The sequence below is a fragment of the Pleurodeles waltl genome, chromosome 4_2 (genome assembly GCF_031143425.1).
Source record: "Pleurodeles waltl isolate 20211129_DDA chromosome 4_2, aPleWal1.hap1.20221129, whole genome shotgun sequence".
NCBI lineage: Eukaryota > Metazoa > Chordata > Amphibia > Caudata > Salamandridae > Pleurodeles > Pleurodeles waltl.
In genome coordinates, this window is record NC_090443.1 from 108,335,317 (window position 1) to 108,361,674 (window position 26,358).

The 26,358-nt window shown below is 44.3% G+C and overlaps 1 protein-coding gene across 2 annotated transcripts in view; it reads left to right on the plus strand.

The window, feature by feature from the left end:
• Positions 1–26,358, plus strand: part of SENP1 (SUMO specific peptidase 1) — a 163,777-nt gene that overhangs the window by 26,535 nt on the left and 110,884 nt on the right. For both annotated transcript variants that reach the window (XM_069230872.1, XM_069230873.1), the window contains exons 3-7: positions 2,114–2,271; positions 4,992–5,076; positions 5,733–5,919; positions 6,904–7,060; positions 13,753–13,856. In XM_069230872.1, the coding sequence (XP_069086973.1) occupies positions 2,114–2,271; positions 4,992–5,076; positions 5,733–5,919; positions 6,904–7,060; positions 13,753–13,856 (691 nt within the window). The remainder of the gene's footprint in view (positions 1–2,113; positions 2,272–4,991; positions 5,077–5,732; positions 5,920–6,903; positions 7,061–13,752; positions 13,857–26,358) is intronic.

Consider the following 26,358-nt stretch of genomic DNA (forward strand, 5'->3'; position numbering starts at 1 on the left):
ATAGAAGCGCATTCCCCGGATGGGAGATTTGAGTAGTATGCATCTGTAAGTCTTGCATTAGAATTTGTACTTCTCTTGCAATATTTACTGTTTGCCAATTTGTTTTGCATTGTCTCTTGTAAATCACTTCTCAGGGAAGAATGCCTTTCATGACTGCCAACACACTCCTGTCTCATGTAATGCCATTCACAAGCATCAGGCATTCAAGTGTCTGTCATGACAAATATGTATCTGGGCTCCAGAACGGCTTCTGTCTTCTGCGATGCTAATGGCCGCTATGGCAGAGTGAAATGCCTATTATAGCAGTCAACGCACACTTGTCATGACATGCATTGTGACTGCATCACATCAGTAAAGGCATAAGAGGAGACAGTCTGTGCACCCTTGCTACCTGTAAAGGCATTTACTGGTTATATTCGTATATCTATCATAACATCTAGGTAACCTTAGAAAGCAAGATTTTGAGGTGGAGTTAATTTCTTTCCTATTTTAAAAGTGAACAGTAACTACAATCAAAGAAAAACACATGACTTGTCACCAGTTACCTTGGCCACGGCCTGTCTACCACATTTATCCCTTCTCTCATTTTCCAAGTGTGTGTGTCTCCGGTGCACTGGAGGACCTTTCCACATTTTTCTTCCAGTCTCTAAATTAGCTATTCCTCAATGTCCCTTCCTCCAGTTGACTCCAAAAGCGACCGCAGGCTGTTTCTCGTAATATCCCTTTCAGTGACTCCCACTCATTTGTCTACTTTTTGAGTTCCCATATAAACTTCCAACTAGTTTCCCCCTGTGATAATATAGGTAATTACTCCACCTCTGTCCCTAGATGCAACTGCTCTACCGTCGTCCCCCCCCCCCCCCCCCATGACCTTTTCTAGGGCCATACTGGCTTCCCTGTCTGACACACCCAACACTATGTATTGTCCTCTGAAAACGACCACGTGACCCCCCTAGATGTGCATCCAGATGTCCCCTTTCATTCCCTCTACAATACAGGTTCCCATATATACTCCTCCAAGGTCCCACGGACTCTTCTGCTTCCTCTTCTAAGTGTCCCATGTACCCTCCCTGGCCCACCTTTCAGTTGCTGCCATTCCAGATTTGTACCGTCTTCACTTTGCCACCCGTCCCTCAATGCCTTATGTGTCCTCACCAGGTGCTGTAAATGGTCTAAAAATGCCAGTATGAGGGGCCACAGACCGTTGGTTCCATATTACAGATGCCTTCATTTCATTGTGCTTGCCCACACTCCTACCAATCTAGGACGTGCTGTCAGTAACTTCATTCCTTTACGCCCCTGCTGCAACATTTTCATTGCGGCAGTGTGAACAACTTACTAAATGAGATAAACATTTTTTGGAAAGTGTTAAGCAACTAATGAATAGATTACTGATGTTATTGTTTAGTCAAATACTTGAGCTCCATTCAGCAGATCTCTTTTACTGCCTCTATTGGTTTTTGTGTTTGTGTGTATTTATATCTAGAATGAAGTTTATTACATGCATCACCTTGAGTCTGTCTTTAATCAGCATTTGTCACTGTAGAAGCAAAATGTTAAGAACTTGTTACCAAAAGGTGCCCTAATCTTTCAACTGACCTGCTCTCCTCTCAAGAAAAATCATTAATACAAACATTTACATCTACACAGATGTGCATTTCTTATATACAGTATGTTTATAGCGCTGTGATTTTTGTTTCCTGATAATTATTGGCCTATATAGTTTGTATTAACAGTGTGTGTATAATGTTATAATGTGCACTTGTCAATTGTTTTTTTTGCCATGTTGGTGATATCCACTACATGGATCCATACATATCCAATGATGGTGGATATAAATCAGTGTAAGAAGCAGTGGTCTGCCACTCCCTACTCGCCCCCGCCAAACTCCAATGATGGCCAATGTGTGTGTCACAGTTATTAATGTGCATCCCACATCACACAAATGAGGCTTCTTTTTGCTTTCAGTCCAGTAGGGAAGGATGGGCCATTGACGCATAGAGGTCAACCCACATGACCCTCAATGATAGTCAGTTGTGTTACTTTTCAAGGTTGTGAAGCCATTTTTTCTACTTTGTTGCACCTTGTTACCATCTGTCTTGCACCACTCCAGATGAAAGTGTTGATTTCCTGAAGCCGGCGGCTGCAGAAGTGAAAGAAATGTCGTGGGAGAACCATCGTAGTTCACTGAAGCACAGGAAAATGTTTAAAGCTTACCCGGGACAACAGCGATTGCATGCAGTACACGAACTTCGACTTTCTGATAATCCAGTATGTATTGCTTAACTTACTTCATGCGCTGGTATTTATGATTTGGATTCCTATAAAAGTCCAGCATGCCACATGGAATACTTCAGCCGTTCACACACTGAAGTGTACCTTGTTTTATATAAGTGTATTGTCAGAAATGCAGTGCAAACAGAGCTTTCAGCTATATGTAGATTTGTTAAAACATTTTTTAAGCAATGAACATCCTTGTTGGCAGTCTGAGACACCATAAAAAAGAAGTGATAGAGCTTTCTCCAAAGTGGTGAGAGTTCTGATCTGTGACACTACGGTTTATTTTAAATTTACCACCTTTTAGATGTGTGCTTCTGTATCCCTTCATTGTTCTAGTTTCACCCAGCAGTCATACTTTTCCAGGAATCTGGTAAGTGATGTGCTGCAAAATTCAGATTGTCACACACAGTTTTGCCTTTCTGAAACAAACCTAGGCCCAGTCAGCCTAATGATAATTTAATGTTTGGCCTCACAAAGTAACTATTTAATCCCAGGACATGTTTATAGTGCACTTGAAACCAGATGAAGCCCCCAGCAGCCTAAGCCCTTTCTAGATCTGACTCTTGCCTTCTCAATAAAGTCCCACCTGCCCAAAGGACTTGCAAATAGTTGGTCATTTCTATAGAAACCTGTTTTAACATTATCACCTATTATTATGGTCCCACATTGAAGTGGTCATATGGAGATAACCTTTGACCTGGCCTAATTAACGTTAGTGATTGTCTGTCATAGCTGAGCAATTATGTTGCAGAAGAGACACACCACGGAGGGCAAACACATTATTGCAAAATGAAAATAAAAAAATGGTCATTACTTTCCAGCCATCAAAACAATGTTTTAACCGTATGCAATTAAATTATCATTAACCATTTGGAATTGGCTTCGCTGTGCCAACGGACCATCAATTAATGTCTCCATTTGAAGATAGTAGGCTACTTGGAAGCAATGCTAAAGATGACATATTTACTTCCTGTCTTCAGGTTTTGAAATGGAAAGCTCACAGCTTCTCTGTTTTTTCCTTTTCTAGTTTTGGGCTTTTAAATATTTTGTATGTACAATCCAAGGTTTGTGGGAAGAGGGTCTGTTTAAAAATACAGTGTCTCTCTGCCTAGGCACTGGTGTTTAGAATCAATAAACCTTATGGTGTGACTCCTTTTCAGTATGGATCCTAGGCCCTAAAACACCTGGGACCTGCATGACTGTACTGTTTGAAGAGTAGAGGAATGAAATGGGTGAGGAGCTGATGGTGGGATCATCTGGCTTAAAGATTAGGAATACTACAAAGAGTACAAAAATAATAATAATTTAGGCAGTATGTGACTGATCTCCACCTCTGGCATAGAAATGCATAGCAATGACTGTTTTTCCCAAACCTGCAGTTGATCTGGCTCCACTTTTTGTTCACTAACCCATGATTAACAGTTTTTTGATCGTCCATTTTCAGTGTCCCGTAAGAATGACACCTGAGCTCATGCAAGACCCCATTATGGTGTTCACTTGTGCTCTCTGGCAACTTGATCAGTTTTGGGGTAGTTATTAATTACTGTAAACCCTGCCTAAAAGTGCGTACAGATTGTCAAATTGATGCGCTTAAAACAAAGATAAATGAAAGAGTACAAAGCACATACCCATGCATATTAGAAATGTTTTTTTGAAGGGACTCATGTAACACTGCCTGCGAAATATGGAATACAACAAAGTATATAGCGGTTGTAAGTTATGTGTTATCATTGATAACCACTATAAAGTATAATGAGCGTATAGGAAGGTGTGATTTAGAGCGCATAGAAAATATAACTGCGTTCTTTTGAGGGTGGGATTTAGAACACCTGGAAAATATAACTACATTCTTTTGTTTAAGGGTTCAACAATAGGAAAGGAATGTTGTCCAATACTGAGTCTGAAAACACTGGGCATTGACCAAGCCTCTGGTGCGAGATTAGGGAGAGTTGAGCTAGGAAAGTGACTATAAAAAGTAGGTCAGTGATTCCCAGCAATTACACGGGTCTACATATTGGCCAGGTAGCAAGTGAAGTGCCTGAGTATCCGCCACACCCCAAACGCCCCTCAGCTGTTTGAGGGATGTGAGCACCATCCAGTAATCTTAAATGGACGGTGTTCGTCACATGGGTTAAAAACCGTCTGGTTCTTGTTTTAGTGGGAGCACATGCACAGTAAGGAGACAAATTACAAAGGGTCATGTTGGAGTGGCCATCTCTGCTTGTTGTGGGAAGTGTTGTCTCTAGCACTTGCTATCTAGTTAACCTGTCATTGCATCACATGCAATCTGGCTGTCTGGCTATATCAAGAAAAATTAACTTGGTAATAGTTAGATTTTGTTAATCTGTAAACATGTCAATGTATGGAGCTGATTCCAAGTTTCTAACCCCAAATTGTCAACCAACTTTTTTGGGAGCTCTGATGCTTTTATTAAGGCAAGTTTGCATTGTTAAAGTGTATGTTTGGTCTTATCCCATTGCCAGTTTCTTGTGATTCCCCCTTTTCATATTCTTATTATTCTTATGTTCATACCAATTTTCTCTTTCCTTGGGTCTGCAGTTTTTTTTCCTAGATTTCTTTCACAAGTTTAATACCTTGCGTCTTTCTACCATTTTAAGCCTCCTGTAATGTGTAAAGCTGCTTTAAGAAATCAATAATTAAAGAAAGAAAGAAATAAGTTAGTTCTGACCATGCTTCTTCTTAACTTTCAGTTTCATATAAAAAAGCCTGCTGCATTGGACCATGCTTGCAAGTCACCAGCTCTGCCTAATCTGTGGTTTCAACGGTTCCAAACAGGTAAAACATTGGTTCTGGGTTTTTTTACGTGGAAATTTGTACACCCCATGTGTAAAACAATTTCATCAAGCTGTTCCACGTCAGGTCATTGGCCAAGAGACATTTTTGTACTAATACTGTTGCACAATAACCATTGATGTACTGGGGCTAGATATGCATGCAATCCTTATCAAGGTCTGTCCTGATGTTGATACCTAATGCAATCTTTTAGGTCTCCTGACTAATCTTTGCATTTAACCCCAGGTGTCTGAAATGGTGAGTGTAGTAGTACATCAAACCAAACTTCCTTAGGATAGCCATGCTTTCAAGTATGGATGTTCAGTTGCATCATAATTAGTGACTGCTTTACTATCAGAATAATATGTGAAACGTATTCGCCTATTTTTTGCTAAATGCAGCAATCTGTGTTGTTGGAGAAAGCCTATGAGGTTCCTACCTGTGTCTGAGAAAATGTGGATATTTTAATGTGAGCCACCCAATAGCACGTTTGCTCCACTGTATGCTGTGAACTGCACCTCTTTCCGCAATGCATGAAGCACAGTATATGGAGTATGTAGCCAGTCGGTTTGATCTACACAAGTTTATATTATGTTAGCTTGCTCATTTTGGCATTTATTACTTACCTGTGGTTTGCTGATTTCTGTCATCTTATAAAGGAATGTCTTCATCTGAAAGCTCCGTAGCCTCTGGCGATAGTGTAACGTTAAGACAAACTGCAGACGTAATTGTTGACAAACCTACTGCCAATGGACATTCAAGACACCCTGTTCACGCTGTTTATACAACCTCACAGAAACCACGGCCAGGAAGAAGCTTGTACCTCGAAAGTTGGAAAACACCAAGGTATGCAATTCTATTCTTTTAAGTCTTTATTTTTTTAACATGATGTAAAAATATGAGAACATATTAGTTTTATGTGCACAGTTAGCATCTGGCTCAAAAAAATGACTGCTTGAAGGCAAATTCAAAGTGCTTCCTAATTTCCCTTCTGTGCACTCACAACTGAAACCAGGCTCAGATGGATACCTCAATTAAATTTAGAGTAAAAACAAAACTACATCTTGCCCTGGAACCAGATATTCCAAATTCACTCTTTCTGCCAATTACCCTGCTTAGAAGAAGCGACTATTAAGGAATGGCTTATGTCAGCATGTCATTTTTTATGAAAATCTTTTTTTTTTTTTTTTTTTAATGTGTCCAACGTTCTCTGTTGCCTGCCATTGTTAGTATTTGTGCTGCAGATCCGGGGTTCATTCTGTCCTCATCTGCTGCATAGACTATGCTAAGAGGATGATTTGCCTGAAGTATGGAATCACTAAAAATGTGTAGTGAAGAGTCTGATTTTAAATTATCATGCACATCATTGTTTGTGAATCAAGTTGAAGCTCAAACCTATTCAAATAGAACTATTTGGCAGGCTTGGGGCTCCTTTCCCACTCATAAACTAACTTTAAGCAAACGTTTGAAACTCTTCTTCTCTTGATACCATCCACTCGTGTTGTTACACGTGCCTCTCCCCGAAAGACTTTGGCATCATCGTCCGAAGCAAACTATGAATGTATTTTGCCTTCTGCTCATTATTGTTTGTAATGCTGTTTGCCTGACTTACCAAAGAACAGTTTCTCTGTTAGAGGAAAAAAAGGAAAATATTTAGAAGCTGTGTAAGGTTTTCTCTGACAGCCTTAAGACACATGTGACAAAATCATATGGGGGAAAATTATACCTTTTATAACTGATTTGGTGTTTTACTTCGAATTCTTGTTTCTATCTATACTGTGCATCCCTCACGCTTTGTACATGCTTAAAATAGACATTTTCTTCCTGCAGTGGTGCACTAACTACTGTTGTTGGAAAGTTGAACCACCATGTTTCTGCCTATGAAAAATCCTTTCCCATCAAACCAACGACAAGTTCAACATGGGGTAGTTCATATCGTCGTAGTCCCATAAAGGCACAAAGGCGATGTATAAGTGCTGCAGAAGAGGTAAATAAGTTAAGTTGAAATTAAGTTTTATGTAATTATTGTACGCCTTTCTTTGCTAATGCATTCAAACTTTACAGTTGAAGCCTTTATTTTAACCTCGCATCAATCTCAAAACTGTGCTGTGACTTAATGGCAGTATATGGAGATTGTAGGTTTTTCAGCTGTCCTTTTTCCACATAAGTTCCCTTACTACTTTTTCGTCCTCCATGCTTTTACCTAGCACCAATATCTTTACCTCCACTGTGTAATGATCTTGCCTATTGTACGCTTGCTTTAATTCTCTCGGATTTGTCTTAAAAGAACATTGCTCATTTATGTTGGCAACCAACCTTTCAAATAATGGGCTTAATTATACCAGATCTGTAAGGAGATGAGGGCTTCCAAAAAGACGAAGTCTCTCATAGAAGCACTGTTACAAAAACTTGTACTTTCAATTTGCACTATCTGTATCTCTCCCCTCTTCCTCTTCTATCTCTTTGTCTTGCACCCATTTATTTATCTTCCATCTTCTTTTCTAACTTTATTTATCTTTCTTTCTCCATCTTTCTTACTTTCTTTATTTGTATCCCTCTCGCTTTGTTTTTGTCTCCCTTTCTGAATCCGTCACACTACCTGTCTTCCTTGCTTTAGCTTTCTTTCTCTATATCTAGTTCCATCTTCCTCTATCTAGCTTCCTCTGCCTTCCTGTTGTCTTCTCAGCCTTTCTCCAGTTGTTAGGTCTTTCTTTTTCTTCCTGATTCTGTCTTTCTCCCCTCTTCTCTTTATCTGCCTTCTCCAGTCTACCTCTGTTCTCCTCACTATTTTTCTCCATCTCTAGTCCACTCTTTATAGCTCGGTCTGTCTTTCTCTCAGTTGGTGTCTTCCTTTCTTCATCATCTTCTTATCTTCGTCTAACTCAGTGTTTTTCTCTATCCCTGTCTGTCTTCCTCTCTAGCTCTGTCTTTGTCTCTTAAGTCTTCTATCTCTGTCTTCCTCTACCTGTCTAACTCTATATACTTTAACTGCTTGTTTATTCGTTTACTTCTGTCTCTATCTTTATCACTGTATCTCTTATTTTGCCACATTTCTTCCTCTTTCTTTCTCCATCTCCCACTAAGTGCCATCCTCAGTCTTCCTCTTTTTATCTTCCTCTCCAACTCTGTAATATTTTCCCTATCTTCTGCCTTGCTCTGTTGCTATTTTCTTCTTTCTTTTGTTCTTGATTGTATCACATTGTTAAGCCACTTTCATTCAATCATGAGACTGATTGCATTATTTGTATAGGCCTTTCTATAGCTTGTGAGGTTGTGATCATCATACTCTCTCTGCCTTCCTTCCTCTTTTTTTTCATAGATTCTCTGATTCAGCCTGTTAGTGAATCAAAGAAAGCCACCAACAGGCAGGCCAGAACTTAACTGGAACAGAAAATTTAAGAAAAATAGCCAGGTTGCAAAACTTGCAAGGCCATCATAATTTATCAGTTGATACGTTTATTGCAGTGAATGTCAAGCAAATAACTACCCCAAGATGCAAGAGGGACAGAAATGAGCAGTTGTGATAAAACAATGATGACTAATCTCAAAAAGGAAAGGCTTGAGGAAACTGGCATACAAGGGCTCTGAACTTAGACAAATAGAGACTTCCAGTAAGTGGGAAAACTAGACCTCATCAGACGTGTAAGAAATGGACAGAGCCACGTCCACATACGTTATGCTGCTGTTGACATGGTAGTACTCCTAATAATTTGATTACTTTGTTCGGCATATTGTAACTTGGCCTCCGTAGTGTTTTATGTTAGTCATACAACGACTTGGCTTCCTGAATGTTTTATTACCCAAGATATGACATAGATGCACAAAAACATGAGTGTGGGCAGGCAGGGGAACACAAACGGTACTGCTGACTGAACTCAAAGACCAGGTTTAGTAGGAAGCAATAGACTAAGAAATACATGTCTCAGGCCAGTAGCTTTTTTTATTGTCCTCCATTTTACACCTCTGCTGTTGTGGAATGTAAGTTGATACTGGTGCTTCAAAGTACTGTCCTTTAGTGTTACTGCCTGATCTGGTGGTATAGAGTCGTACGCTTGAAAACAGATTAAAACGTTTCTGTAGGTATACAAGAACATCCCTGAAGATATCATTTTACAATTAGTTGATGCCAACTTTACCCAAAGATTTCCAAAAACTTATAGTTTGAGTACACAATACAGTACCTTGTTATGTTAGACATAATCACTTTTAACTGTTGAAGTTTTACACCTGTTGCTTTTTCGGCACCGAGATGACTGACCCCCAAGTGCACCTTACTCATACAGAGGCAAATTACTCTGCAAAGGCTGTGTGAGCCTGCTTTCTGCACCCCCATGGGAACATTAGTATTACAAAAGGACTCCCAGACACTAGTTTAGCTCTTTCTGTATTACAGATCGCACAGTGCTACTAGTGCACATAGACACTCTCATGGGGATGTTCCGTCACTTGTATGGGGCGCCCTATGCAATTAAGAAACACTTTGCTTCTGTGCCCACTCTGTATTACTGATGTGGGCATATAAGCAAAGGAACTGTCAGGATGCACATATTGCACGGTGAGTCAAACCCACCACTTGAACTCCACTCCTTCAACCCGGGACAATTCTCCAACAGAGTTTGGGAGAATGGGTAAACCCCTCTCTCAAAGATGTCCCCCTCCAAGCGGCTTTATTCACTCACTAGAGTTTCCTGCAGGAGGATCTCTGCCCTCTTTCAAATGCAGGGCATGTTACCACCTGCACAATGAAAAGCGGACAGGCAGGTTCCAACAGTGAGTCTGCTTTTTGCTAATGCACCACTCTTTAGGCAAGTGCGAGTTTTCAGCTTTGTTGGAGACAGTACATTAACTGTATTAACTATAATAGTGCACACTGTCCAACTGTGCACCTGGCACACCCATTTAAAGGTGTTCTGTGGCGTAAACAGGAACAGTGCGCCCCATATGGAAAGTGGGCCCAAAAGACTTTCACTTTTTGAAGGCCAGAAGAAAGGAGTCCAAGAGGAGGACAGGAGTCAAAGTATTCAACTCAGCTGCCTGTGCATAGGAGACTAAGGCCCTCATTACGACTTCGGCGGTCTTTTTCAAAGCCTGCTGAAGCAGCTGGAACCAGCTGACAGCCAGTACTGGCGGCATGCTGACTGCCATATTAGGATTTGTAGGAGGACTTCTGCCCATTTATGGGCAGAAGTCCGACTCAGTCGGCCTGGCCGATGGGGTTGAAGAGGCGGGTGCATCACCAGCACTGCCACAGCAGCAAGACTCCTCCCACCGTATTACGAGCCGTCATACGGCTTGCAAAGTCTTGCTGGTGTGGAGGTGCTGGTGGTGGAAAACCCGCAGGACCCATCCCCTCCAGAGCGACCAGCACGCCAGATAAGGAAAGGTGATCGTCTGAAAAGGGGGGGGAGGGGAAGGGGGGCACGAGGGAGTGTTGGTTGCATATGTGTGTGTGTGCGTGTATGTATGCTTATGGGGGTTTCTGAGTGCGTGTTTGTGAGCAAGTGAGTGGGGGTGCATGTGTGCGGATGAGGGGGTGCGCGTATGCAGAGGGGCGAGTGTGACTATGCATGCGCGGAGGGGGTGGGGTGTGAATGGTTGTGGATGGGGTGTGTGAGTGTATGTGGTTGGGTGTGGGGGGTTGAGTGAGTGAGTGTTTGTGGGTGGGTGTGCATGTATTTGTGTGAGTGAACGGGGGGAGCGGGTGAGTGTTTCTATGCAGTGCAGAGGGGGAGGGAGGTGTGAATGTGGAGGGGGTGCATATGTGTGAGTAGGGTGTGTGTATGTCAGTGTGAGTGCGGGTGTGGGTGTTTGGATAGATGTGTATGGTGGGGGGTGTTTTTAAGTGTGTGGATGGGTGGAGGGGTGCATGGCGGTGTAGGGACATGTGTGCATGTTTGTGCCGGTGACCGGAATGGGGATTCCTGTCCACAAGGGCGTTACCGCTAGGGTTTTCGTGGTGGGGTGAACGCCACAGAAAGCATGAAGGTTTGCAGGCTTGTAATCCAGCTGGCAGGCTCAGGCCTACTGCCAGCCTGGAGGTGCTCAGCGCCGGCCACGTCGATGCGACCGCACTGGCGGGCCAGGCTGCATTGTCAAGATTTTGGCTTCTGGCAAACCCCATAACTTGGAATGTGGCAGTCTTTACCGTCTGCTCCGCAGGGGTAAGACCTCCACAGCGAGGCCGTAATGAGGACCTAAATCTTTTGTTCTGTGGCATGTCTGTGCAGATTTTGCGAGTGCAGAGCCAACAAAATAGAGTGCAACTCAGCTGCCATTTTTTGATCAATTATTTTTTAAAGATATTTTCTAGACTAACCCAAACAAGAACAATCACTGTAATACAATTGCAGTCATATGTCGGCACTAACTGCAGTGATATTACCTGTTTGCAATGGTGATTTGTTCACATTATCTACAGTTAATTAAAGGACAAACAACATGAAGAGAACGTAATTGAGCAGCAGGTACCGTTTTTTTTATTCCACGAGATACCTGAAGAGAAAAAGCATCTGCAACCTACCATTACCTCTTTTTAATCTTGTAACATATATAGTTTAACAAGAATATTCCCCTAGCAATCAATCCAAACGTTACATTGTCAAGATATTAAAGCCTCACGATATGGAGTGGAGTTTATGAAGCCTCGAAGTGACAGTAAAGTATTCTTGGCTTGTTGGAACTTTGACCATGATAAAATAAACTGTTACCTGGATTTTCCACTGCCTCTGCTTGAAAGATCATCCACCAAAGGAATTTTGTCTTGGTGATACAAAATGAATATTATAAAAGGATTATTTACATACTTGCAATCATGGAATTCAAAGATTCGTAGAATTTGATGTGAATCAATGTGTTTGTGTTAATTTGTTACTACATTTGATAAATAAATTGTCTTGAGATAACTAATATAGGATTGTCCTGGGTCTATCACTTAATAAATCCAGTGGAAGATATATATATATATATATATATATATATATATATTGAAAAACATAAGCAAAAAATAGCCCACACATAATACTGATGAACTAGCAGTATTATTGTCATAATATAATGTTTATATTGATTCGTAGGGAAATTATTCTTGTTACAAAGTACATAGCAGCTCAGGTTCTCTAAGGATTAGAGTGCAAGTCCAGTTAGAGAACATGTTAACATGTAACTGCCACCAACTAAGGATAAATATAGATGTTGAAGAAGCGACATCAGGAATCTGTGGAGAACCTCAGTCGATCAGGAGAGGCTAAGGGAAAAGTATGAAAGTCTAGCACTTGAGAGTGAATCGAGGTAAAGTGAAATCAGTGGCACACTCTGCTAATTCCTAGCCTGCCTTGGTCCACACAGTTCTGAGTAAATACTGACAAGTGTGTGTTTTGGGAAGCTTTATCAAGTATGGGTCTGTGTGGATCAGGAATGTAATAAATGTGAAGGTTGAAAGGCTTTGTGCACGGTTTGAAATGCAGGGATACCCAAGCAGAATAACCCCTAAGAGCTGTGTGTTTTTGTGACTTAGTAGAACTGGCGTTTTCTCAACCAACATACTGTAGGTGCTCCCCTGTTATCTTCTCCATCACTGCTTGACGCAAAAGAAGGTAAAGACATTTGCTAGTCCCACTCAGAGAGTAGCCTGTTCACTGCAGTATTCGATTTCCGAGGAAGTATCTCTCCCTGTCTGTAGAATCCCTATCTGGGTGGTTGTGAACATAAATAGTCACTGGGGCCAGATCCCTGATAGGATGTGTGCCTAGTTTTGGATTACTAGTCTGAAATCCAGCTTTTGGGTTCCTTTTAGCTTTAGACTTTGAAAGGCCAGCTCCACAATCATTTCAGCCCACAAAGTACACTTTATGAAAAGAGTATGCCGTTGTGTCTCATAGTTGTGCCTAGCTTGCTTTATCATGCAGAATTACAACTATTGGTCATACCATTTTATAGTCAAGGAAAACAAAAAATTATCTGCAGTGACCTTCCAGGCATTACTCCGCTTTATATATTCCATAGTGCTTCACCTCTCACTATTATAACTGATCTTCAGTGCTTTGAAGTGGGCTGTCTGCACATAACTGCTACAGAAATAAACTGTACCATATATCCTTTCATTAGCGAGGAGTGTAAAGTACTATCTTCCACCTTAGAAGTAGTGCTCATAGACTTTACCAAAATTGGCATTTTTTTTGTTAATCTTCTATTCAAAATTGTATTTATTTGCCTATAGAAGTTCTTGTTATTGCACGCCAAAACTCTGAGCACCGGGTGGGAGAACACTTCATTGAACATAGCATGGAAATAATAGTGAAAAAGTGAAAAAAATATGACTAAGAACAGGAGTTCAAGTTTTCAGAAAGCTATTGGTATGTTTTAGTGCCCATTTGGGAAGACCAGATAAACAGACGAGTACAGACTGAGCGATCTTTTAGGTAGTCCTGTTTGAGGTCCCCTTTAAAAGCGGACATTGAAGTAGCGTGTCAGATATGTTTCTGTATCGCATTCCAGATTGTTGGCGCTTTGCCAGAAAACAACTGTGTTAGTGAGTGTAGAAGAATTTCTGAATCTGATAGTGTCCAACTTGAGCAGAGCTTGGCGTCTTCAAGTTCTCTTTCTGCAGCAAGTCTGAAGATTTTGAGGAAAGTATCCAGGTTTGTTAACCTGAAACTGCGATTTTGTCTTTCCTGTTGACAGACTGTTCGTGAAGAAGAAAAAGAAATTTACAGACAGCTGCTTCAGGTTGTCACAGGGAAGTCCTTTTTGACCACAACAACACCATCCGTGTTTCCGTCCCATCTGTAAGTTTATGATGTTTGGTTAGTGGGGATCTGTGTAACCTAGTATCCTCTGGTTTTCAAACTGAACCAGTCGTGTTGCATTTGTTTTGTAATGTAAATATTGTCTGCTTTAATTCTGAATTTCAATGTACTTTCCATGTTTGCACACAAATCCTTAAAGGTTTGGAGGTGGGTATGCCTGACTGCCTACATTTAAAAGCAGTGAGTACTGTTGAATGAACACAAGTTTTCAGCATGTTATAGAATATATGGTGCGCAATCTGTCGCTCTCTAGTAATGTTTTTGTTGTTGTTGTTACTTCACAGCATAGCTGTCTGCTTGAGCTCATATAATTAACAAAAATAGCTCCAGGAAGTGGTATTGAGACAGAGGCTTCGGCTTTGCTTCTGTGTTGATAATCTTATAAACCCATTTGATTCAGCAGTAGTTGTGCTAGCCCACTTAAGAAGTAGCCCCATTGCAATGCATTAAAAGTGCAATGTCTGTGCGTTGCAATGGAGGTGAATGCCTATTACTTTGAGTGGTGCACCAATTGCAGCAGCATGGTGCTGTTAAAAAAATGACATTTGCAAATCACCGATTTTTGTGGTTGACACATCACACACATGTAGCTAACACCAAAAAGGCATCTTAGGTTTTTATCCTTTCAGTGCAATATACCCTTATTCCTTTTTTGATGTCCACAATACATGTGTGACATGCAAAACAGTTCTGAAACAGAGCAAAAAGGAATTCAAGGGCACCACGCAAAGACTGACCTCCCACTAAAAACGTTTCACCCCACTTCATGTGTGCCATTTACGAGGGACTTCTGGGGGGGCGGAAGTTATTGCCAATTGGGGAACAATAACACAGTTTTAGGGAAAGAGATCTGGCACCGGGGACCTGGTTAGCAGGAACCCAGTGCACTTTCAGCCAAGATTGCATCAACTACCAGGCAAAAAGTAGAGGTGACCATGTCAAGCAAGCATTGACAAAGCCAATAGGTTTTGCATATACGAGATCTGTTGGCTATGTCGATGTTTTTTAACATGTTAGACAGCAGCATTAACTGAAATGCAACATGGCTTGAAGTAAAAAAAAAAAAAAAAAATAGTGCTGATGTGTTTTTTGTGTGTGTGTGTTTTGTTATTTTTTGTACTGCTTGTCACTGCTGTGCTCCAAGCATTAAAACACATTAGGGCTAGCGTGTATGCAGTTCTGGTAAAAAGCTGCCGAAAACAGCAGTCAATGCCTAATTGCACAATCACACACAGTACAGCCACTTCACAAAGAATTGCATGAATGGGAGGGCCGGTGGACGGTGTTGACAGCAGGGGGGTTGGGAGCGGGGCGCAGGGAATATATATATTTTTTCACTGCATGGGATTTTGCCAGCACAGCGCAAATCTAGGCTCTTGCTGTACTGCCATCCAATATCGTTGGGTCGAGTTCACGCTATATAAAACGGCAATAAATTGATAAATAAATAAAGTGGACTTTCTTGCACCAGAAAAGGGTTGTTGAGTTTGTACAAAGCACCTGCTCCTGCGTAACAAATGGTGAGAATCTTCTAGCGACAGAATGAGACCACTAAACTACCTACGCATGAGAGCCGCATAGGACGAATGCTTGTTCACACAGTTTTCAATGTGGGGAAATGCAGCACAGGTTAGATTTACAGCGTACTGTAGCCATGCAAAGAAAGGTGAGCTGTTTTTACTTTGTCAGCACTAGAGTGCAAACAGCATCTGCCATTTTCTCACTTTAGGAAGACGACAAAGTCCTCAGACTCACAGTTGTCATACCATGTGTTCCTTCTTCACACACATTCTCGACCTCTAAATTGAACACAGCAACTCACCCCGTTTCCCCCACCCCCCACCCTTCACTTTTCTCTCCTCACTCTTGTGCAGTAGGATTGGGAGAGTGGCGCAGCAATGCTGAAATGGTTCCTAATGCAAGTTTGGAAAGGGGGCATTTACTGCACTAATTAGATGCCCCCTGAACGTGGTGGTGGGGTGTCCTCTCAGTCAGTACTTAAATCGAAATAAAGAAGTGCAGGTACTCGCAGGAACAAAAATGAGGAGGGTGGAAAAATAAAGAATTTGTAGTGTGAAGTGGCGGGGGATTGAAAGGAATAAGCAGTGGATGGGTTAAGAAGAAAAGTTCAGACGATGGGAGAAGGCCTGGTGGGTGGGTGGGGGGGACTGGCGTAGTTTGACCTTACAGAGAGTGCGAGGAGGGGGTGTTTCTCTCACAAATAGTCTCCCGAGCAGTCAGGCTGAATTGTCTGTCAGCCTGGTGGAGGGTCCGAGCACCTCCAGGATGTACTTCAAGCAGTCCTGTACACTGGGAAAGTAAACAAAAAGTACCTGTGGAAGCACATGGTCAGTGGAAGGACACTAGCCATTAACCAGTGGCAGTGACCAGAAGGAGTACTTGATTCTTTCTCCACACGACAGTTGGACTGCGTAGCAGCAGAGAGCAGGAAGTGAAAGCAGACAATGTGCTGGCAAATCAGAAGCACCTAAATTAGAGCAATGTTGGACTAAGCCAATGATAAGTTCAGGTAAGTAAGGGGCTGGTTCTTAGCCCCTTTTAATATATTTTTTTTCTTCACACAAATGGTTCCACAAGCACAGCTAACAAGCAAAACCTAAAAGGGGCACTTTCCTATGGCCAGTAATAACAATTTGTCCATATATTTCTCATTGATACCTGATCTTCGATTTCTCTCCATTACTCTTAAAGGTCCTACCAATGTTTAGGAGGTTTTTTTTTTAAACAAAAGGTCACCCGGTATTTCTATTTTTTTTCTTTTGCTTGTGTTGCTTGAGAGCTGCTCATTGCTTTCTACTCCTTTTAGTTTCCTTTTCCAGAGAACAAAGAAAAGCTCAGTATTTCCCAGGTTCTGCTGCAAAAGCGTCTGTAAAGCTGCTGTTTCCTCAACTGCCTGTGCTTGCTCTATGTTCAGACACAGATCACTCTCTTAATCTGCATTTTGGGTTTCAAGCGTTTCCTGACCTTGTCCCAATATGAACTGTCTCATTGGTGGGGCTTACCTAATGCTCAAACACTAATTTCTTCTTTGATTAGTGCTATCTTTAGCATGTACCCTTCTCTGTCTGTCTAGTCATCACAATATCTCCAGTTCTTTCCTCCATCTTGGCAGTTAGTCTCCTTTTTGCTGCCTCATTGCACCATGTGAGGCTGTCCAGCACGCCAAGGGTGTTTGCGGAAATAGACTTTTTTATTGGTGCTGCTGGATCTTCTAGTATCCTTCTCCGCCTCACGTTCACACTGGACCTGTGAACAAGGCTCTTCCAGTCTTCCAAACAGTGTCCTCCGGGTGAGCTCCAGTACTGACAGAGATCAGATGACAGCTAGTAAACACCGCACTGATGGTAAGGTGCTCCCCACATTCAAGAGTAATTTTTATCTTGTTCACTCCAGTGAGCCAAACCCTTTCCATGGATGTCGGGCAGAGTGCTGCTGCCAGGTGCACTCTGCAGCTGCCATCTTCAGTTTGAGGTGTGCCTGTATGAGTTCAAGGTAAGGTGTGTCTGTATGAGTGCAGACTTAGCCTGTGCAAATGCACAGGTGTAGGAAGTTGGCTCTGTATGTGCTATTTCAAAGTAAGGAATAGCATGCACAGAGTCCAAGGGTTCCCCTTAGAGGTAAAATAGTGGTAAAAATAGATAATACTAATGCTCTATTTTGTGGTAGTGTGGTCGAGCAGTAGGCTTATCCAAGGAGTAGTGTTAAGCATTTGTTGCACATACACATAGACAATAAATGAGGTACACACACTCAGAGACAAATCCAGCCAATAGGTTTTTATATAGAAAAATATCTTTTCTTAGTTTATTTTAAGAACCACAGGTTCAAATTCTACATGTAATATCTCATTCGAAAGGTATTGCAGGTAAGTACTTTAGGAACTTTAAATCATAAAAATTGCATGTATACTTTTCAAGTTATTCACAAATAGCTGTTTTAAAAGTGGACACTTAGTGCAATTTTCACAGTTCCTAGGGGAGGTAAGTATTTGTTAGGTTAACCAGGTAAGTAAGACACTTACAGGGCTTAGTTCTTGGTCCAAGGTAGCCCACCGTTGGGGGTTCAGAGCAACCCCAAAGTCACCACACCAGCAGCTCAGGGCCGGTCAGGTGCAGAGTTCAAAGTGGTGCCCAAAACACATAGGCTAGAATGGAGAGAAGGGGGTGCCCCGGTTCCGGTCTGCTTGCAGGTAAGTACCCGCGTCTTCGGAGGGCAGACCAGGGGGGTTTTGTAGGGCACCGGGGGGGACACAAGTCCACACAGAAATTTCACCCTCAGCAGCGCGGGGGCGGCCGGGTGCAGTGTAGGAACAGGCGTCGGGTTCGCAATGTTAGTCTATGAGAGATCTCGGGATCTCTTCAGCGCTGCAGGCAGGCAAGGGGGGGATTCCTCGGGGAAACCTCCACTTGGGCAAGGGAGAGGGACTCCTGGGGGTCACTTCTCCAGTGAAAGTCCGGTCCTTCAGGTCCTGGGGGCTGCGGGTGCAGGGTCTCTCCCAGGTGTCGGGACTTTAGGATTCAAAGAGTCGCGGTCAGGGGAAGCCTCGGGATTCCCTCTGCAGGCGGCGCTGTGGGGGCTCAGGGGGGACAGGTTTTTGTACTCACAGTCTTAGAGTAGTCCTGGGGTCCCTCCTGAGGTGTCGGATCGCCACCAGCCGAGTCGGGGTCGCCGGGTGCAGTGTTGCAAGTCTCACGCTTCTTGCGGGGGGCTTGCAGGGTTCTTTAAAGCTGCTGGAAACAAAGTTGCAGCTTTTCTTGGAGCAGGTCCGCTGTCCTCGGGAGTTTCTTGTCTTTTCGAAGCAGGGGCAGTCCTCAGAGGATGTCGAGGTCGCTGGTCCCTTCGGAAGGCGTCGCTGGAGCAGGATCTTTGGAAGGCAGGAGACAGGCCGGTGAGTTTCTGGAGCCAAGGCAGTTGTCGTCTTCTGGTCTTCCTCTGCAGGGGTTTTTCAGCTAGGCAGTCCTTCTTCTTGTAGTTGCAGGAATCTAATTTTCTAGGGTTCAGGGTAGCCCTTAAATACTAAATTTAAGGGCGTGTTTAGGTCTGGGGGGTTAGTAGCCAATGGCTACTAGCCCTGAGGGTGGGTACACCCTCTTTGTGCCTCCTCCCAAGGGGAGGGGGTCACAATCCTAACCCTATTGGGGGAATCCTCCATCTGCAAGATGGAGGATTTCTAAAAGTTAGAGTCACCTCAGCTCAGGACACCTTAGGGGCTGTCCTGACTGGCCAGTGACTCCTCCTTGTTATTCTCATTATTTTCTCCGGCCTTGCCGCCAAAAGTGGGGCCTGGCCGGAGGGGGCGGGCAACTCCACTAGCTGGAGTGTCCTGCTGGGTTGGCACAAAGGAGGTGAGCCTTTGAGGCTCACCGCCAGGTGTGACAATTCCTGCCTGGGAGAGGTGTTAGCATCTCCACCCAGTGCAGGCTTTGTTACTGGCCTCAGAGTGACAAAGGCACTCTCCCCATGGGGCCAGCAACATGTCTCGGTTTGTGGCAGGCTGCTAAAACTAGTCAGCCTACACAGATAGTCGGTTAAGTTTCAGGGGGCACCTCTAAGGTGCCCTCTGTGGTGTATTTTACAATAAAATGTACACTGGCATCAGTGTGCATTTATTGTGCTGAGAAGTTTGATACCAAACTTCCCAGTTTTCAGTGTAGCCACTATGGTGCTGTGGAGTTCGTGTTTGACAGACTCCCAGACCATATACTCTTATGGCTACCCTGCACTTACAATGTCCAAGGTTTTGTTTAGACACTGTAGGGGTACCATGCTCATGCACTGGTACCCTCACCTATGGTATAGTGCACCCTGCCTTAGGGCTGTAAGGCCTGCTAGAGGGGTGTCTTACCTATACTGCATAGGCAGTGAGAGGCTGGCATGGCACCCTGAGGGGAGTGCCATGTCGACTTACTCGTTTTGTCCTCACTAGCACACACAAGCTGGTAAGCAGTGTGTCTGTGCTGAGTGAGAGGTCTCCAGGGTGGCATAAGACATGCTGCAGCCCTTAGAGACCTTCCCTGGCATCAGGGCCCTTGGTACTAGAAGTACCAGTTACAAGGGACTTATCTGGATGCCAGGGTCTGCCAATTGTGGATACAAAAGTACAGGTTAGGGAAAGAACACTGGTGCTGGGGCCTGGTTAGCAGGCCTCAGCACACTTTCAATTGTAAACATAGCATCAGCAAAGGCAAAAAGTCAGGGGGCAACCATGCCAAGGAGGCATTTCCTTACACAACCCCCCCCCCAAACGAAAGAGGATGAGACTAACCTTTCCCAAGAGAGTCTTCATTTTCTAAGTGGAAGAACCTGGAAAGGCCATCTGCATTGGCATGGGCAGTCCCAGGTCTGTGTTCCACTATAAAGTCCATTCCCTGTAGGGAGATGGACCACCTCAACAGTTTAGGATTTTCACCTTTCATTTGCATCAGCCATTTGAGAGGTCTGTGGTCAGTTTGAACTAGGAAGTGAGTCCCAAAGAGGTATGGTCTCAGCTTCTTCAGGGACCAAACCACAGCAAAGGCCTCCCTCTCAATGGCACTCCAACGCTGCTCCCTGGGGAGTAACCTCCTGCTAATGAAAGCAACAGGCTGGTCAAGGCCATCATCATTTGTTTGGGACAAAACTGCCCCTATCCCATGTTCAGAGGCATCAGTCTGCACAATGAACTGCTTAGAATAATCTGGAGCTTTGAGAACTGGTGCTGAGCACATTGCCTGTTTCAGGGTGTCAAAGGCCTGTTGGCAGTCCACAGTCCAGTTCACTTTCTTGGGCATTTTCTTGGAGGTGAGCTCAGTGAGGGCTGTCACAATGGATCCATATCCCTTCACAAACCTCCTGTAGTACCCAGTCAAGCCAAGGAATGCCCTGACTTGAGTCTGGGTTTTTGGAGCTACCCAGTCCAGAATAGTCTGGATCTTGGGTTGGAGTGGCTGAACTTGGCCTCCACCTACAAGGTGTCCCAAGTAAACCACAGTTCCCTGCCCTATCTGGCATTTGGATGCCTTGATAGAGAGGCCTGCAGATTGCAGAGCCTTCAAAACCTTCCTCAGGTGGACCAGGTGATCCTGCCAGGTGGAGCTAAAGACAGCAATATCATCAAGATAAGCTGTGCTAAAGGACTCCAAGCCAGCAAGGACTTGATTCACCAACCTTTGGAAGGTGGCAGGGGCATTCTTTAAACCAAAGGGCATAACAGTAAACTGATAATGCCCATCAGGTGTGGAGAATGCTGTCTTTTCTTTTGCTCCAGGTGCCATTTTTATTTGCCAGTACCCTGCTGTCAAGTCAAAGGTACTTAGAAATTTGGCAGCACCTAATTTATCAATGAGCTCATCAGCTCTTGGAATTGGATGAGCATCTGTCTTGGTGACAGAATTGAGCCCTCTGTAGTCCACACAAAACCTCATCTCTTTCTTTCCATCTGTGGTGTGAGGTTTGGGGACTAAGACCACTGGGCTAGCCCAGGGGCTGTCAGAGCGCTCAATGACTCCCAATTCCAGCATCTTGTGGACTTCCACCTTGATGCTTTCCTTAACATGGTCAGACTGTCTAAAGATTTTGTTCTTGACAGGCATGCTGTCTCCTGTGTCCACATCATGGGTACACAGGTGTGTCTGACCAGGGGTTAAGGAGAAGAGTTCCGGAAACTGTTGTAGGACTCTCCTACAATCAGCTTGCTGTTGGCCAGAGAGGGTGTCTGAGTAGATCACTCCATCTACTGTACCATCTTTTGGGTCTGATGACAGAAGATCAGGGAGAGGTTCACTCTCTGCCTCCTGATCCTCATCTGTTACCATCAACAGATTGACATCAGCCCTGTCGTGGAAGAGCTTAAGGCGGTTTACATGGATCACCCTTTTGGGGCTCCTGCTTGTGCCCAGGTCCACCAAGTAGGTGACCTGACTCTTCCTCTCTAGTACTGGGTAAGGGCCACTCCATTTGTCCTGGAGTGCCCTGGGAGCCACAGGCTCCAGAACCCAGACTTTCTGCCCTGGTTGGAACTCAACCAGTGCAGCCTTTTGGTCATACCAAAACTTCTGGAGCTGTTGGCTGGCCTCAAGGTTTTTGGTTGCCTTTTCCATGTACTCTGCCATTCTAGAGCGAAGGCCAAGTACATAGTCCACTATGTCCTGTTTAGGCTCATGGAGAGGTCTCTCCCAGCCTTCTTTAACAAGGGCAAGTGGTCCCCTTACAGGATGACCAAACAGAAGTTCAAAGGGTGAGAACCCTACTCCCTTCTGTGGTACCTCTCTGTAAGCGAAAAGCAGACATGGCAGGAGGACATCCCATCTCCTTTTGAGTTTTTCTGGGAGCCCCATGATCATGCCTTTTAATGTCTTGTTGAATCTCTCAACTAAGCCATTAGTTTGTGGATGGTAAGGTGTAGTGAATTTATAAGTCACTCCACACTCATTCCACATGTGCTTTAGGTATGCTGACATGAAGTTGGTACCTCTGTCAGACACCACCTCCTTAGGGAAACCCACCCTGGTAAAGATACCAATGAGGGCCTTGGCTACTGCAGGGGCAGTAGTCGACCTAAGGGGAATAGCTTCAGGATACCTGGTAGCATGATCCACTACTACCAGGATATACATATTTCCTGAGGCTGTGGGAGGTTCCAGTGGACCAACTATGTCCACACCCACTCTTTCAAAGGGCACCCCCACCACTGGAAGTGGAATGAGGGGGGCCTTTGGGTGCCCACCTGTCTTACCACTGGCTTGACAGGTGGGGCAGGAGAGGCAAAACTCCTTAACCAGGTTGGACATATTGGGCCAGTAGAAGTGGTTGACTAACCTCTCCCACGTCTTGGTTTGTCCCAAATGTCCAGCAAGGGGAATGCCATGGGCCAATGTTAGGATGAACTCTCTGAACAGCTGAGGCACTACCACTCTCCTAGTGGCACCAGGTTTGGGGTCTCTGGCCTCAGTGTACAGGAGCCCATCTTCCCAATAGACCCTATGTGTTCCATTTTTCTTGCCTTTGGACTCTTCAGCAGCTTGCTGCCTAAGGCCTTCAAGAGAGGGACAGGTTTCTTGTCCCTTACACAGCTCTTCCCTTGAGGGTCCCCCTGGGCCTAAGAGCTCAACCTGATAAGGTTCAAGTTCCAAAGGCTCAGTTCCCTCAGAGGGCAGAACTTCTTCCTGAGAAGAGAGGTTCCCTTTCTTTTGCTGTGTTGCAGTTGGTTTCCCAACTGACTTTCCTGTTCTCTTGGTAGGCTGGGCCATTTTTCCAGACTCCAGCTCTACTTTTTCACCCTGTGCCTTGCATTGTGCTCTTGTTTTCACACACACCAGTTCAGGGATACCCAGCATGGCTGCATGGGTTTTTAGCTCTACCTCAGCCCATGCTGAGGACTCCAGGTCATTTCCAAGCAGACAGTCCACTGGGATATTTGAGGAGACCACCACCTGTTTCAGGCCATTGACCCCTCCCCATTCTAAAGTAACCATTGCCATGGGATGTACTTTTCTCTGATTGTCAGCGTTGGTGACTGTGTAAGTTTTTCCAGTCAGGTATTGGCCAGGGGAAACCAGTTTCTCTGTCACCATGGTGACACTGGCACCTGTATCCCTCAGGCCCTCTATTCTAGTCCCATTAATTAAGAGTTGCTGTCTGTATTTTTGCATGTTAGGCGGCCAGACAGCTAGTGTGGCTAAATCCACCCCACCCTCAGAAACTAGAGTAGCTTCAGTGTGGACCCTGATTTGCTCTGGGCACACTGTTGATCCCACTTGGAGACTAGCCATACCAGTGTTACCTGGATGGGAGTTTGGAGTGGAACCTTTCTTGGGACAGGCCTTGTCTCCAGTTTGGTGTCCATGCTGTTTACAGCTATGACACCAGGCCTTTTTGGGATCAAAGTTTTTACCCTTGTACCCATTGTTTTGTGAAGAGGCTCTGGGCCCACCCTCCTGTGCAGGTTTTTGGGGGCCTGTAGAAGACTCTTTACTATTTTTAGTTTTGGTTGTCTCATCACCCTTCTGCTGGGGAGTCTTTGTGACCCCTTTCTTTTGGTCACCCCCTGTTGAAGTCTTGGACACCCTTGTCTTGACCCAATGGTCCGCCTTCTTTCCCAATTCTTGGGGAGAAATTGGTCCTAGGTCTACCAGATGCTGATGCAGTTTATCATTGAAACAATTACTTAACAGGTGTTCTTTCACAAATAAATTGTACAGCCCATCATAATTACTTACACCACTGCCTTGAATCCAACCATCTAGTGTTTTCACTGAGTAGTCAACAAAGTCAACCCAGGTCTGGCTCGAGGATTTTTGAGCCCCCCTGAACCTAATCCTGTACTCCTCAGTGGAGAATCCAAAGCCCTCAATCAGGGTACCCTTCATGAGGTCATAAGATTCTGCATCTTGTCCAGAGAGTGTGAGGAGTCTATCCCTACACTTTCCTGTGAACATTTCCCAAAGGAGAGCACCCCAGTGAGATCTGTTCACTTTTCTGGTTACACAAGCCCTCTCAAAAGCTGTGAACCATTTGGTGATGTCATCACCATCTTCATATTTAGTTACAATCCCTTTGGGGATTTTCAACATGTCAGGAGAATCTCTGACCCTATTTATGTTGCTGCCACCATTGATGGGTCCTAGGCCCATCTCTTGTCTTTCCCTCTCTATGGCTAGGATCTGTCTTTCCAAAGCCAATCTTTTGGCCATCCTGGCTAACTGGATGTCCTCTTCACTGGAGTTATCCTCAGTGATTTCAGAGTTGTTGGTCCCTCCTGTGAGGGAACCAGCATCTCTGACTATTATTTGTGGAGTCAGGGCTTGAGAAGCCCTGCTCTCCCTAAGTAGGACTGGAGGGGGGGAATTTCCCTCCAAGTCACTATCTTCATCCTCTGAGTTGCCATCCTCAGAGGGGTTGGCCTTTTCAAACTCTGCCAAAAGCTCCTGGAGCTGTACTTTGGTAGGTTTGGGGCCCATTGCTATTTTCTTTAGTTTACAGAGTGACCTTAGCTCTCTCATCTGTAGATGGAGGTAAGGTGTGGTGTCGAGTTCCACCACATTCACATCTGTGCTAGACATTATGCTTCTAAAAGTTGGAATACTTTTTAAGAAACTAAAACTGGTTCTAGAATCTAATTCAAACTTTTACAAACTTTTAAACTCTAAAAGAAATGCTAAACAGGATCTAACACAAGGCCCTAGCAGGTCTTTTAAGAATTTAGAAAACTTTTCAAATTGCAAAAATCAATTTCTAATGACAATTTTGGAATTTGTCGTGTGATCAGGTATTGGCTGAGTAGTCCAGCAAATGCAAAGTCTTGTACCCCACCGCTGATCCACCAATGTAGGAAGTTGGCTCTGTATGTGCTATTTCAAAGTAAGGAATAGCATGCACAGAGTCCAAGGGTTCCCCTTAGAGGTAAAATAGTGGTAAAAATAGATAATACTAATGCTCTATTTTGTGGTAGTGTGGTCGAGCAGTAGGCTTATCCAAGGAGTAGTGTTAAGCATTTGTTGCACATACACATAGACAATAAATGAGGTACACACACTCAGAGACAAATCCAGCCAATAGGTTTTTATATAGAAAAATATCTTTTCTTAGTTTATTTTAAGAACCACAGGTTCAAATTCTACATGTAATATCTCATTCGAAAGGTATTGCAGGTAAGTACTTTAGGAACTTTAAATCATAAAAATTGCATGTATACTTTTCAAGTTATTCACAAATAGCTGTTTTAAAAGTGGACACTTAGTGCAATTTTCACAGTTCCTAGGGGAGGTAAGTATTTGTTAGGTTAACCAGGTAAGTAAGACACTTACAGGGCTTAGTTCTTGGTCCAAGGTAGCCCACCGTTGGGGGTTCAGAGCAACCCCAAAGTCACCACACCAGCAGCTCAGGGCCGGTCAGGTGCAGAGTTCAAAGTGGTGCCCAAAACACATAGGCTAGAATGGAGAGAAGGGGGTGCCCCGGTTCCGGTCTGCTTGCAGGTAAGTACCCGCGTCTTCGGAGGGCAGACCAGGGGGGTTTTGTAGGGCACCGGGGGGGACACAAGTCCACACAGAAATTTCACCCTCAGCAGCGCGGGGGCGGCCGGGTGCAGTGTAGGAACAGGCGTCGGGTTCGCAATGTTAGTCTATGAGAGATCTCGGGATCTCTTCAGCGCTGCAGGCAGGCAAGGGGGGGATTCCTCGGGGAAACCTCCACTTGGGCAAGGGAGAGGGACTCCTGGGGGTCACTTCTCCAGTGAAAGTCCGGTCCTTCAGGTCCTGGGGGCTGCGGGTGCAGGGTCTCTCCCAGGTGTCGGGACTTTAGGATTCAAAGAGTCGCGGTCAGGGGAAGCCTCGGGATTCCCTCTGCAGGCGGCGCTGTGGGGGCTCAGGGGGGACAGGTTTTTGTACTCACAGTCTTAGAGTAGTCCTGGGGTCCCTCCTGAGGTGTCGGATCGCCACCAGCCGAGTCGGGGTCGCCGGGTGCAGTGTTGCAAGTCTCACGCTTC